At 42.1% G+C, this 13,080-nt stretch overlaps 2 protein-coding genes across 3 annotated transcripts; one reads left to right on the top strand and one right to left on the bottom strand.

The window, feature by feature from the left end:
* The first annotated feature begins 31 nt into the window (after positions 1 to 31).
* On the top strand, positions 32 to 2,325 carry LOC310804461 (serine/threonine-protein phosphatase PGAM5, mitochondrial-like). The gene is made up of 6 exons (XM_083669708.1): positions 32 to 397; positions 605 to 789; positions 886 to 1,011; positions 1,149 to 1,234; positions 1,474 to 1,604; positions 1,922 to 2,325. Exons 1-6 carry the CDS (start codon positions 171 to 173, stop codon positions 2,070 to 2,072), a joined length of 906 nt encoding a protein of 301 aa, XP_083525834.1. The 5' UTR covers positions 32 to 170; the 3' UTR covers positions 2,073 to 2,325.
* Positions 2,326 to 2,475: 150 nt separating this feature from the next.
* On the bottom strand, positions 2,476 to 8,072 carry LOC310804455 (ankyrin repeat and LEM domain-containing protein 2-like). Of its 2 annotated transcripts, none has more exons than XM_083669694.1 (13): positions 7,958 to 8,072; positions 6,855 to 7,243; positions 6,514 to 6,708; positions 6,203 to 6,396; positions 5,898 to 6,086; positions 5,594 to 5,716; positions 5,166 to 5,229; positions 4,879 to 5,060; positions 4,565 to 4,671; positions 4,195 to 4,385; positions 3,481 to 3,955; positions 3,217 to 3,348; positions 2,476 to 3,107 (listed from the first exon to the last, which is right to left on the bottom strand). In XM_083669694.1, the coding sequence occupies exons 2-13, from the start codon at positions 7,237 to 7,239 to the stop codon at positions 2,924 to 2,926; spliced, it is 2,421 nt and encodes an 806-aa protein (XP_083525820.1). In that variant the 5' UTR covers positions 7,240 to 7,243; positions 7,958 to 8,072; the 3' UTR covers positions 2,476 to 2,923. The 2 variants fall into 2 exon arrangements, with proteins under 2 accessions (XP_083525820.1, XP_083525821.1); XM_083669695.1 differs by having other exon boundaries at positions 7,967 to 8,056.
* Positions 8,073 to 13,080: the final 5,008 nt, after the last annotated feature.

Below are 13,080 nucleotides of genomic sequence, written 5' to 3'. Positions count from 1 at the left end.
CCCTTCAGCTTTTCCGTACATGTATATTTTTGTCTGTTCTGCATGCGCAATTCTTCCTGTTGTCAACATTCATGTGGTTTCCTACATCTGTACAGCTCAAAGCTGAATAATTTGTTGGGTTTTAGGTGTGTTAGTTAGTGAATTGCTTTGTTTTCCTTTTCTTAGCTAGGATGACTTTCAGAAGAGTAACGAAGCTGGTGTGTGGGCTTGCTGGTGGATCAGCAATTATTGTGGCAATGGCAGAATCGAAAGGATATAATTTTCAGAGAAGACATGCCGACAGTTCGAAAAATTGGACAGCATTCGGTGTTCTCCAAGCAGCACAGCCACAGTCGTCACCAGGCCATGACTATACTGTAAGACACAGTGGGACTGGCTGGGACAATAACTGGGATAAGTAAGCTCCAAATATAATTCTGTAGGTTTCTTTGAGCAGTGTGATTGAACCCAACACTATGAAAACCCGTGTGTTTAAGACATTGACTGCCCTAGCTTCTTACCAGTTTGCAAGGTGCAACACCTCCTTACAATAAAATGAAAACTGAACGGCCATTTGATATCAATGATTTGCCATCTCATCTGATTTGTCATGTTTCATTTATAGGCGTGACCCCCTGACATTCACCAATGGCAAGAGGAAGAAGAAGGAGAAAGAGAGCACCGTTGATGACCTGAAGGCAGAGCTGGAGAACAACAAACCCAAAGCCACCCGTCATATCTTCTTGATCCGCCATTCACAGTACAACCTGAGTGGGATGGTGGACAAGGAGAGGATCCTTACTCCCTTAGGTATGTCTGTATTACTTTCTGGAACGTAGGCCTATCAGTATGGAGGCTGAGGTTTAATCCAATAAAGCATTGATTCATTAATTCATTGATTTACAGGTCGGGAGCAGGCAGAGTTCACTGGTCAGCGATTAGCTGCCCTGGGGTTGAAGTATGATGTCATGGTCCACTCAACCATGGCCCGTGCCACAGAAACTACCAACATCATCAGCAAGCACCTCCCAGGTCAGAAATAACAAGGCCCACCACAGCCATCATTCTTACCTGAGCTGAAACCTCAAGTCAATGACATGCAGTAATATCCTAACTAAACCTCTCTCTCTCTCTCTCTCTTTCTCTTTCCCTCTCTCTCTGTGTAATAGAGGTGGAGACCATGAGCTGTGACCTGCTTAGAGAGGGTGCTCCCATTGAGCCTGTGCCACCGATCTCCTGGAAACCTGACTGTGTGGTGAGTGACACCTATTACTGCATGAATATATTAGAGGTGAATTACATACATTTGAGATGGATCCCACTACTGAGCAATTCATCAGATTGCTTGACAGACATTTTCACCGAAAGTCCGGACCGATCCCATCAACCCTGTAACAGTTACCTCTCTCAAGGCTGGGTTCAGGGTTAGGCACTGTGCAATACTGTGTCCTGCATTGAACTTCCCTTAACTCACTGGTGCTTTTATCTTGGCAGTATCATGAGGATGGAGCTCGGATCGAGGCAGCCTTCCGTCGCTATATCCACCGAGCTGACGCCAAGCAGAAAGAGGACAGCTATGAGATCATTGTCTGTCATGCCAACGTTATTCGCTACTTTGTGTGCAGGTGAGTGCCTCTTGTCATCAACACCTTCCTTTTCACAAACAGAAGAGAATAGCCCAGCCAATGTTTTGGGAGCACTTTTACTTAGTGAGATGAGTACTATGGGGGCTCACAGGCTACTTGTTGTGGTGAAGAAAAGCCACAATATACTCATATGCTCTCATATTTGTATATAGTGATCAGCAGTGCCTGAAGATCTATTCCAATTCTCTGATTTCCTCGTGTAATAATGCATGTATCTGGGTCTAAGTTGACATTTCAAATGTCTTTGATTGTCCTGTACAACTGTCCTCTCAAGTTGTTTTCCTTGTCTATTCCAGGGCCCTGCAGTTCCCCCCAGAAGGCTGGCTGCGCCTGGGCCTTAACAACGGCAGCATCACCTGGATCACCATCAGACCCAGTGGCAGGGTGGGCTTGAGGATGATGGGGGACTCAGGTTTTATGCCCCCAGACAAAGTCACCCGTACCTGATACTATTTACCTCCAATGGCTGACCCTGACCTGACCTCCTGAAGCCCTGCTCTGATATCTTATGAAGCCATAATTTTTCCCTTTTCCCTGGTTTTTCCCATTATGGAAATCATTGTTGTGACTGTATTTTGTATGGGGAAAAGTTTGTAATATTGTATTTTACACAGACAGTGCCATTTCTTTGTACATTTCTATAATAATTCTTTATTAGTACATTTTATGAATAAACATGAGGACGTGTCCTCTGGGTACATCTGTTTGCCTTTTTGTCCATACATAAAACATCAGAACAATAGTTACAGCTGTGATTTCTTGATACATGCACATTTACCAATAATTAAAAATTCTCCAAATTCATCTCAGAATCAGTCAATAATTAACAATATAGAATTGTAATTTCAAATTGTATATACAAATATTGTACATTGTTTAAATATCTTATACATCAATTTGGCAATGGGAGGAGTATCTACTCCATAGTGTACAATTTGCACAGTAAGCAGTGCTATCCAACAAATGAGGACATGCTTAAGTGTTGTAGTCAGATAGCATACTGTAAGTGCAAAGTAATTTTAACCACTACCAAGTTAAGGTTATAGTGTAAAGAGCAGTGCCTTGCATAGGACAACAAAAAAAGGTAGCAAGAGTAGGAACCAGCTAAAATGGAAAGTAAGACAGGTAACCTGCTTAATGGCAATAAAGTAGTTATTTCATAAAGTTATATGGGTAGGTATCTGCATAGGTAATAAATTGTTAGACTATGCACCATGAAACTGTAGTGGTAGTACAGCATGCTGGCAAACACGCTCTAGTTACTATTTGTAATTCACCACATTCAGACAGTGGTGGTGTCAGTGTGGGGACCTGAAGAGATTCCTACAGAGCATGTTCTGGGTGTAAGCACTCTGGGAGGGGCTGTGGAGGCCTGAGGGGCTTAGGGAGCTGCTGGAGCCTGGACGCCACGTGGAGCTGAGCCTGCTGGGCGTACCATCCTGTGCCCCAGTAAAGCTTCTCTTCCCCATGGGACTTGGCCAGCTGGGAAAAACAACAATATCAGCAGCATTCTACACCTGGAATATCTCAGACAACAGAAAAACAAAACTGTTGGCACAGCTTTAAATAGAGGAATACACATCTAACTCACCTCAGCCTCTGTGGCGAGGGATAGGCCAGGATGGTGTCCCTCCACTGAGTAATGCAGGGGTATCTCTCAGGGTCAATCTCCATGTTATGCACTGCAGATATAACGTCTCTGTCCAACTTGGTGGGAGATACCCTGCAAGAAACATTAGTCAAGAACATTAGGATTGTTTTATTTTACTCAGCCTCTTACATTGCAGCAGAGAAATTAGACTGGTTGATTGGTAAATGTCACTGTTACATTCACCAGTAGGTAATGAAGACTTACCCCTCAATAAACAGTCCCTGTCTTGTAGGGGTGTCTGCCGTCACAACTGTGTCCGCAGATGTGTCCCCTGTGGATTTGTAGGATGAGCTGGAGGACCCAGAGCCTCTCCTCTCCCCCCTCTCTCTGTGACAGCCTGAGCCCACGGAGCCCTCGTCTGCAGTCAGATAGTCCTCTGAACAGGTGCTGGACAGCTCCTCCACATCCCCCCTCCCCTGGCTCCTCCCCCATGTCCTCCAGAAGCTGTCATCCCCCAGGTCCAGGCCCTCTTTCCCAGTCCCCGGTACTGACGGAGCCAGACGGCCCTCTTCACTCTCTACCTCGTCTTGGTGCTCAACAGTAGACTTCAGACTCGCTTTGTCAAACTCTGGGAGGAGGTTGCACACAGGGGAGAGAGAGCTCCTGTCCTTTGGTGGGGAGTTGTTGTCTTTCAAGATGTGGTTGCTCTGGACATGGTTCGGATTATGTTTCTTCTTCTCTGGAATGACAGCATCACTGACATGAATAGTAGATTACTTTGGATTTCACTGTAACATGTCTATACTGAAAAAAAACTAATTGAGCAAAATGATTTATGAAGGACTAGAAGCTCTAATAAAATGGTATTCTATCTTGAACAAATTATTACTACAACTACACCAAGACTTTGATAAGAAAGAGTTTTACAGCGTACACAACTGTTTCTGAAGGCCCTAGGTTTGCTGAGCAAGTGCTAACCTTTAGGTGATCTCACTTCTTCACTGGTTGCCTCTGTCCCCCTGTATTCTTCTCTGGAAGGCTCGCTATGTTCCTTCTTCTCCAGATAGTCCTCCAGCCTCTTCAACCCCTCCTCCGTGGAAAGGTCAATGAAGCTATCTAGGAAGTCCCAATACTCTGCCCATGGATGGCCCATGTCATGTGCAATTTCCCTATCAATAGAGATCACTCATAAATAATATGCCGCTAACTTTATCCACACTAATTAACTTCCAGTACTGTAAGGGGCCATGGTGACATTGTTCACAAAACACAATTTATTTTCTCATCTTTAGTGAGATTATGGTTATGTTTAAAATGTTTCCCTTTTTGTCGTGTACTGTTCACTCACCTCCCCACACGCTCTGCTCCCCTGTCAGGGTCCGATTTCCGAATGCAATGGAAATACTCTGCTTGATCCCTGGGTGGAGTTTTCCATCGTCTATATAACTCATCTGCCTGTAAGACAGACAGTTATCAGCTTGCACAGCTAAGAAAGCAAGGATGAATACTTGCACTCTTTTTTTCCCTGTATATTTAAATAGGTTTTTTGGAAATATGAGCTGGGCTGCTATACAGAATATGGATATGAGTTAACTCAAATTATTTCAATGAATAATACTCAACATTATTGAGAATGAATGTTATTTCAAATAATGCTGTTACCTTGGAAGGACTGAGTGGGCCCATGTAAGCTCTCACAGTCATGACTGGGTCTATGGGACTCCCTGCCACTCCAGAACCCAATGAATGAAGATCCACCTCCAATGGGCAAGGGGACCATGGCAGGCCAATCACAGGCTGGAAGCTGTTGTCTGTATCCCTCAGTAAGGGAATATAACAGCGATCTGTGGTGAAAATGGTCTTAAGTTACTGCTTACTAAGCAGTATTTGCAAAGAAAGAAAGTAAATCTCATATTAGAGAGCCATCACTGATAGCCAAATAAACGCACCCTCTAAATACTCCTTGATCTTCTTCTTTATATCAGTGGTTTTGTTTTTCCTTTCACAAATCACCTATAAAGTGAACATGGTTTAACTATAGATATAGCAAAAAAGAAAGACACATCAAAATAAGTATTATAGCGCAGAGCAAAAAAGAAAGACACATCAAAATAAGTATTATAGCGCAGAGCAAAAAAGAAAGACACATCAAAATAAGTATTATAGCGCAGAGCAAAAAAGAAAGACACATCAAAATAAATCTTACAGCGCAAGCAGTAATAATGCCAGAGAGGCTGTGGATTATTCCATAATGTCACGGGCAGGGGGAGTTGTTAGGCACAACGAGTGCCGACAAACCTCTACCATGTGACAATATTGTATAATGGTTATTAATCCCAATGGAGCTGTATAATAGTGCATGCATTATATGACTTACACTGGAGGGCTTCTGGCTATACTTGTTCTTGCGGTGTTTGTCAGTGGCAGGATGAGAACACAGCACATTAACCATGTCTGGACAACCAAACTTACAGGCAAAGTGAAGAGGAGTTTCATTGCCCTGCAGGGACATGGACAAACACATATGTATCATTCACACATTATCAACACACACCTTCCCTAAGCTTGGCAATATGGCTCTAGTCTAAACACTTTGGCTATGCAATTACACTTTGGCTATGCTGTGCTGACCACCAAAATAATAATGAATTACACTGTTATAATGCAAGTAAAGTGCTCACTCCTTTGTCCGGAGTGTTGAGGTACAGGTCTACGATGTAGCGAATGCGTTGGTGTAGCATGGCCTCCTGGTCATCAGGATACATGAGTCGCATGAACTCTGGGCTCTCCAGGGTGTCTAAGAGGAGCTGGGCAATCCCAGACTGGTTCTCTTTGGATGCCACATGCAGGACATTGTAATGACATCCTTCCTGAACATCAACACAGATAGAGAATTCTCTTACATGACCAGTGAAGTGACCCATTTTGTTGACACAGATATGACAAGAGACATAGATCACATGTAGGCCAGGCTTACTGTACGTACATGCACAATGGTGGGGTTGTCTCCAGATCCAATGAGGTAACGAGGGTTGTCCCACACAAGCTTGCTGAAGGCTGCCTGGTCACCCTTCTCCACAGCCTTCCTCAGCTTGGCTGTCAGGTCCTGAGTACGGGGGCTGCGGAACTCGTTAGCCTTCTCCAAGTTCCCAGGTGAACTTCCACCTGTGATAGGGCTGCCTGAGAAAAAATCTGTGTTGTTTGTATGGATGTTGTAAGTGTTATCATCACTAACTCAGTTGAAAGCATTTTATTGCTAATGCTATGTGAAACATATCTAACTATAAAAAGACATACCTGTGTGGACTACAGGTTCCAGAATCCCTTGAGGCCCATCTGAGGTGCTTAAGCTGGCTGATGCCACATGGTCATTGATGCCTTCAGCAAATTTCTCTGCTTCCTCTCGTGTTGAGAAGCCCTTGAACCTGGCCTCTTTCATTGTCGTCATGGCTCTCAGAGCTTTCTTCCTGTCCATGTATACATGGATTTTGTCTGATGACAAAGACACTTTGTCATTTACTAGTTTGAGCTCCTATATAATCGCTCTCAAGCATACTGTTTACTTAACAAAAACAAACAAACATTTAAAAAATAATAATAATTACATTGCCCACAGCAGGCATTAATTGAGGTCTTACCGTCTCTGACCATGGAATCCTCCCATTGAGGGCACACTCCGTAGTATACAGGGGGAGACTCTGGTTGACTCAAATCCTCTGTCTCTTTGCATGGGACAGCCCCCCTCTCCATTATCCCTTCTTTGGCTGGTGATATCAGCTCTGAGCTATGATCAGAAGCCCCTTCCTCTCTGTCTGTTGGGCCTCTTGCCTCTTCATTAGAGGAGCTACTTCCACAGTTACTGCCATCCCCTCCTGGCTTCTCCTGGAGGGCTCTGGCCAGCTTCCTTTCAAAGATGGCTCGGGTGGTGGCAGTAATGGGACCACACTTCAGCCCTGCCCCAATGACCTGCTGCCGTAACTGATCTGGAGTCAGAGTCTTTAGCTTGCTCAGAATCTCCTCCATGTTGCTGTAACCAAAACAAATAAATTCAGTGTGAGTACGACAGAGTAGTACACTAATTCAGTGTATGCTTCTGGTGCCATAATGGAAGTGGAAGAAATGCGAATTACACATCATCTGCAGGATGTAAACAATAGATGACACATCTGGAGTAGAATAAAAGACGAGTACATTCTATACTCATACAAACATACTCACATTTATAATCATCAGAAATGTCACTGCTGGAACTTGTAACCAATCTTTTTTGTGCAGAATAAATATTGTAACAATGTAGCTCAAACATGTCTTCTGTTTACATGGTAGAACACGAGCTCATTGGTCAACGTGATTGCTTCGCACTGAAGCCCCGCCTTTTCCGACGCGATCCATTTGATAGTTGGATGTGAACTTGTGACAATATTTTATGTCATTCGATATATGTATTTATTTATTTATAAATCGTTTTAAAACAACACCTCTCTGATCACCCACTGTCACAATTATGACAGTGTCTTATCTTAGAAATGACTTTTACCAAGCCATATCTTGTAGAAGTATCACGGCTAAGTTATAGCCATAGCCTAGTAGCTGGAAGCAACATTGCCTGTGTTCCAAATGCGTTCTTGCACTCTACCGAGAGCGTATGCCAAGTACAGTATACACTGTAGATAAAGTGCAAGAACGCATGTTGGAACACAGCCATTCATTTGACAATGGTCTCGTAAAAAAGGTTACTCACGTCACGTACAATTTCTAGCCAGTGTGCTTAATGGCTATCTTAGACTCGTGCTTCTTTGGTCTTAGTCATTTTTCCTCTGACTTCGGCTGATGTCCCGACTCTCTCAACCAGGGCGTATTCAGGATGCGGAATCTAGCGAACGTTTCAAGTGTATTAGTCACTGTGCCGGGTGCCAACCAATGGTGCCAACATGAGGTGATAAATTTGATTCACATTTTAGGAGAATTTGAGGGGACACGAAGAAAAAGAAGTTTAAGTGTATACATCCCTCTAAAACAGTTGATTGAAACATATAATGCAGCTGTAAAAATAAAAAATAAAACCCATGAACCATCATGAGTACCTTATGATATGTAAGGGGTTATATCAACCAGCAGATGGCAGCACAATAACAACCAATCACATCCCAAATACACGTGGATTCCTTTTGATTTTAAGCTGAATGTGGATTCTCACTTGTTCATGACAGAGAATGAAGGATGAACCGGAGATTCATGTAGGCTTCTTTTTTTATGTAATCAGAATTCTTCTTTATAGAATAACACATGATGCATATTATTGCCAATTGTAAGGCTTACCTGAGAACAGAGGCCATTTGCCTCCCCAGAAGTGCTCATATTGCTGTACTGTAAGCTATATAGGTATATGGGTCTGAGAGATGGCGCAATTAGAAGATAGTATGCTTCTGCTACCATTAGTTTCTGGCATCTCTGAACCTCACAGTCATAATGTCCCGTCTGACCCTGTTACAGATAATGCTATCAGGGTTGCCCCTGACCCCAGCTGGAATTTAATTACCCCTGCACTCTTCCCCTTTCATCATGACATAGTTGAGGGGAGCCAGTGGCATGGGGGGAGAGAGGAGACACAGCAGAGAAGTTCATTGGTTCACTCGCCTCCTTCCTTCCGCCTGCCAGGCACAGATGGTATTCTTTATTAGTGTCAGCGGCAGGTTGATTCCGCTCTGATGAGGACACTCTAAAGAGGGAGGGCCTGACATCCTCTGGGATGAGAGACAGCGAGGTGAACTGGAAGAGTCAAGGCCAGGAGCTAAATGGGTAAAGGGATGGAACTATGGACGTTTGGAGAGGACAGAGGGTCTCAGTTAGGCCTTCTTGACCATTATCTGTCGGCGGTATAGGCCTGAACTACTGTCCAAATGACAGATGAAAAAAATACCAAGCTAGATATATGGTATAGTGAAAACATTAATAAAGAATATATTGCAGAATATACTGTATTACACTGCATAACCTACCATGACTAATAACCTACCATTACTATTTCATACTGTTTGGAGATTTTTGTATTATTGTGAGTACTGTCAGTAAGGTTATTGTGTAGTAATTTCTGTGAGGACTGGAATTCATAAATGTTAGTCATTTGGTTGTCACCTCCTTAGTATACACAATGATTATGCAAATGCAAGATAAACATGCTTTATTTACCTCAAGCACACAAAACAGGGTCACACAAACAAACACTTACGTATATAGCTCTCATTCAGCATCAAATAAGTAGAAATGGAAAATTCTTATGCGAGACAGTTGAGGGGAAATTTGAAGACAATGAAAACTAAAATTAGGCTGTAAGATTCCACTGCCTGTATGCCTTCATTTTCAGGCTCTTATGAAATATGTATGAGATGAATTTGAAAACTGTGTCACACAGATATTTAGATTGGCTTTAATATTATAACCAGAGAAGCCACAAATGCAGCTTTCAAGATCCTGGCTATTATGTTCCTCTTAGCTTTTGTCACACCTCTTTTCCAATACGGGAAAAAGCATCACAGCAATGCAGTGATTAGATTACCAGATCTTATCACCATTCTTCTGGTTTTCTATTGATTAATATAAACTCAATCTGGCTCACCCTTTCAACGTTCATGTCATCACATGAATGGTTGCAATCCACATTTTACTTTTCTAGCCTTCCCTAAAAGTGTCTCACAGATTGCACAGTAAGCCTCCTCTTTTGTCATATTTGGCAGACAAACGTAGTCCTGTTTCCATCCTTCGCTCTGTGTCCTCCTGCCCAGGCTATTGTTTTTGTTCTAAACAGGCTCCATGGATTCAAAAGAATCTCCATCTCTCTCCTTGTTGTTCTTTTTCTTTTAGGGGGATGAAACAACAACAATGTAATGATTTTCACCGTTATTTTAAACATTGATTTAAAACATAATGTTTTGATCAATAGAGACGTGTGTGTGTGTGTGGGGGGGGGGGTTGTGAAATACAAATTTAATACGTTATTGAATGTGATTTCACTATGTCTTTAGCTTGAAGACTTTATTAAATTAGAGACTTCAGAAAGAGATTATTTGTCCAAATAACATGGAGGATAGCCTGAAAACTATGTTTAGAATGTAGCAGACAATTTTTTAGTGCTGGGGTAGAATTAATATTATGAAAAATTACTGAGTCTGTTTGAGAATGTTAATTTCATCTAAGCCTAATGTATTCAGATGAGGGACTGCTCTTTGAGTTTGGAGGTTGAAATTCACTTACTGCCCTCCCTTGCTGGTTGTGGTTAATTGCTATATCAAAGGCATTCTACTTTGGAAAGTCATTATTTTCTAATGAAACATCAAATAGAAGGGGGGGGGAAGGAAACTGAAATGAAAGGAATATAACCACATAGCTATTTCCAGATGGATTGAATGAATGGAGGGAATTGAACACTCATCCAACGAATCAAGCTTGTCCCTCTAATTAAACTCTGGTCAAAAACAGATCCTATCGTTCTATAATGCAAATCTGAAAGTGTATTTTCTCTATGTTACAGAAGAATTGTCAGACTTTGTGAATACATTAAAAACTTAATTTAATGTGTCCTTTCTATGAATAAGATTGGCTGTCACAAACTGTAATGGCAGGTGTGATGAGAAATTGTCCTGTTTGGCTGATTCTGTAAATCATTCTGTAAATATGCATATGCTTATGTAATCTTGATGGACTCAGTGTGGAAGAATTCTCTCTCTTACACATTATTCTGCTGTCACAAGTTCAATTGTATCAAAGTAATTTCCCTTTGATCGATATGCTCATTTATGAATTCATTAGTGTGTTTTGCATTGTTTAAGGCTGTGACAGCAAACAGCGATCACTGGAAGAACATTCTATTTCACATCATATAAGAAAGGTGGTTGGCATGGTAACCTCATTTGCCATCTGAAGCCCTCATTCATATTGACGAATAGCACTTGGGTGCTGTCAAGAAACAGTCCAATATTCTTCTTGAAAACAACTCTAGGTTGAACATGGCTGATCAAATGACACTATGCATGCTGAGTGTTCAATTTCCTTTGTCAGTAGATTAAAAAAAGATCTGTCAAGTCTAGATAGGATTTGCAGTAAAGGAAATGTAGTTAAGGAAATGTGGTTATATATTACGTGCTCACACAGACTTGGAAATAATCATTATATGTGTGCTGCAGAGTGTACTGTGATGTGTTTAATATGTGGAGAAATTACAGGGCTGTTTGAAGGCTAATTGAGCAAGATGCTGGGGTCATGTGTTTCTGCATATTTGGGTAAATAGGAAATAAGGTCACAGATGCAGGATGTAGGGGTAGGGGGTAGGAAGCTGGGTGCAGCTGTTTTACGCTGTCAGAGGGAGTATAAACCCCTCTGAGAGCCTAGCACTGTGGTAGGCCCTGCATGGATACACACACACACACACACACACACACACACACACACACACACACAGACACACACACACACACACACACACACACACACACACACACACACACAGACACACACACACACACACACACACACACACACACACACACACACACAGAGACACACACACACACACACACACACACACACACACACACACACACACAGGTACATTGACCCACAGGCAGAGAGCCCCTCCTGTGCTGCCATTAGCCATATAACACGTAGGAACTGAAACATTTAAAGAGCCACGAGGAAGCATCATTAGACAGGGTGAGCACTCACTCAGGCAAAGCTCACAGGAGAGATATCCTACATGGAAATGTCATTTGCCCCATGGACTTGATGTCAACATGAAATGCAGTTAATATTGCAAAGAATTGTGGCTAAACTTACTATTCCCCTCCTCACCAATATACTGTACACACTCAACATACAGACAAAGAAATACATGACAAACTAATTACATAGAGATTTTAAACCTTTGGCAGAGCTTCTCTTCCCTTGAGTAGGCCTATGATAAAAATATTTTTTGCGAATGCCTCTTTTTACTGAACTCGATATACATTCTAGTTTGTCCTGGAATATCACAATGTTATAAATGATTACTATACGTGCATTGTGTGTACGACAGAGCTGATTCTCAAACACACACACGCACACACACACACACACACACACACACACACACACACACACACACACACACACACACACACACACACACACACACACACACATACATACACACAAACACACATGGGGGGTGGGCGTCCCACTGCACCATCAGAAAGTAATCATTTTCTAGCAACAAACAAGCCGCTATCAAGAGTTACCATGGAGACAGTGTTTTGAATGAGCTGTGTCTGCTGTAAGGGCACATTGCTGATGAAATTATAATTTGTGATGGAAAGGTTGTCAGAATGCAGCTGCAGTTCCCATCCAGGTGTGGAATTTGCAAACCTTAGGCAATCGCTTGAAGCTCTCTGGATGCATTAGGAGGCCTACAGTAGTACTGGAAATCAATGTCAAGAATCGTAAAAAGAAAACTACAGTATATAGTAAAACGTTATGGCATGTCATTTATGTTGCTTTCAATACTTTAAATGTATTTTGCACAAGTAATTGATGTATCTTTTCACCAACCTATTTCATGCCAGTCATTAGGCCCAAACATTCAGTATCACAGCCCAGATTTAGCCTACATTTGGTGATTTTTTTAGTTGTCTGATGATATCTATAACACAAAAGACGCACAGGCTAGTGGACCTCACACTATGTCAAACTATAAATTGGGACAGATTGTCCAGGTTGCTCCAGCCCTCACACACCTGATCAACTAATCATGAAGACATTCTTTTAATGAATCACCCTGTGGGTCAGGATCAAGAACTAAGCAAAAAGTGTAGCTTTGATCATGCACATTTCCAT

Source organism: Argentina silus (assembly GCF_951799395.1).
Source record: "Argentina silus genome assembly, chromosome: 5".
NCBI lineage: Eukaryota > Metazoa > Chordata > Actinopteri > Argentiniformes > Argentinidae > Argentina > Argentina silus.
Note: the sequence above shows the minus strand (reverse complement) of the source record. Positions and strands in the feature narration are given on the sequence as shown.

Excerpts from the sequence above, each read along its gene's own strand:
- LOC310804455 (XM_083669694.1), bottom strand. The coding sequence starts at position 7,239 with ATGGAGGAGATTCTGAGCAAGCTAAAGACTCTGACTCCAGATCAGTTA. Across the intron at positions 5,061-5,165 it reads GATCAAGGAGTATTTAGAGG|ATCGCTGTTATATTCCCTTA; the intron begins GTGCGTTTATTT and ends TTTTCACCACAG. Across the intron at positions 3,108-3,216 it reads CCCTCGCCACAGAGGCTGAG|CTGGCCAAGTCCCATGGGGA; the intron begins GTGAGTTAGATG and ends TGTTTTTCCCAG.
- LOC310804461 (XM_083669708.1), top strand. The coding sequence starts at position 171 with ATGACTTTCAGAAGAGTAACGAAGCTGGTGTGTGGGCTTGCTGGTGGA. Across the intron at positions 398-604 it reads TGGGACAATAACTGGGATAA|GCGTGACCCCCTGACATTCA; the intron begins GTAAGCTCCAAA and ends TTTCATTTATAG. Across the intron at positions 790-885 it reads GAGGATCCTTACTCCCTTAG|GTCGGGAGCAGGCAGAGTTC; the intron begins GTATGTCTGTAT and ends ATTGATTTACAG.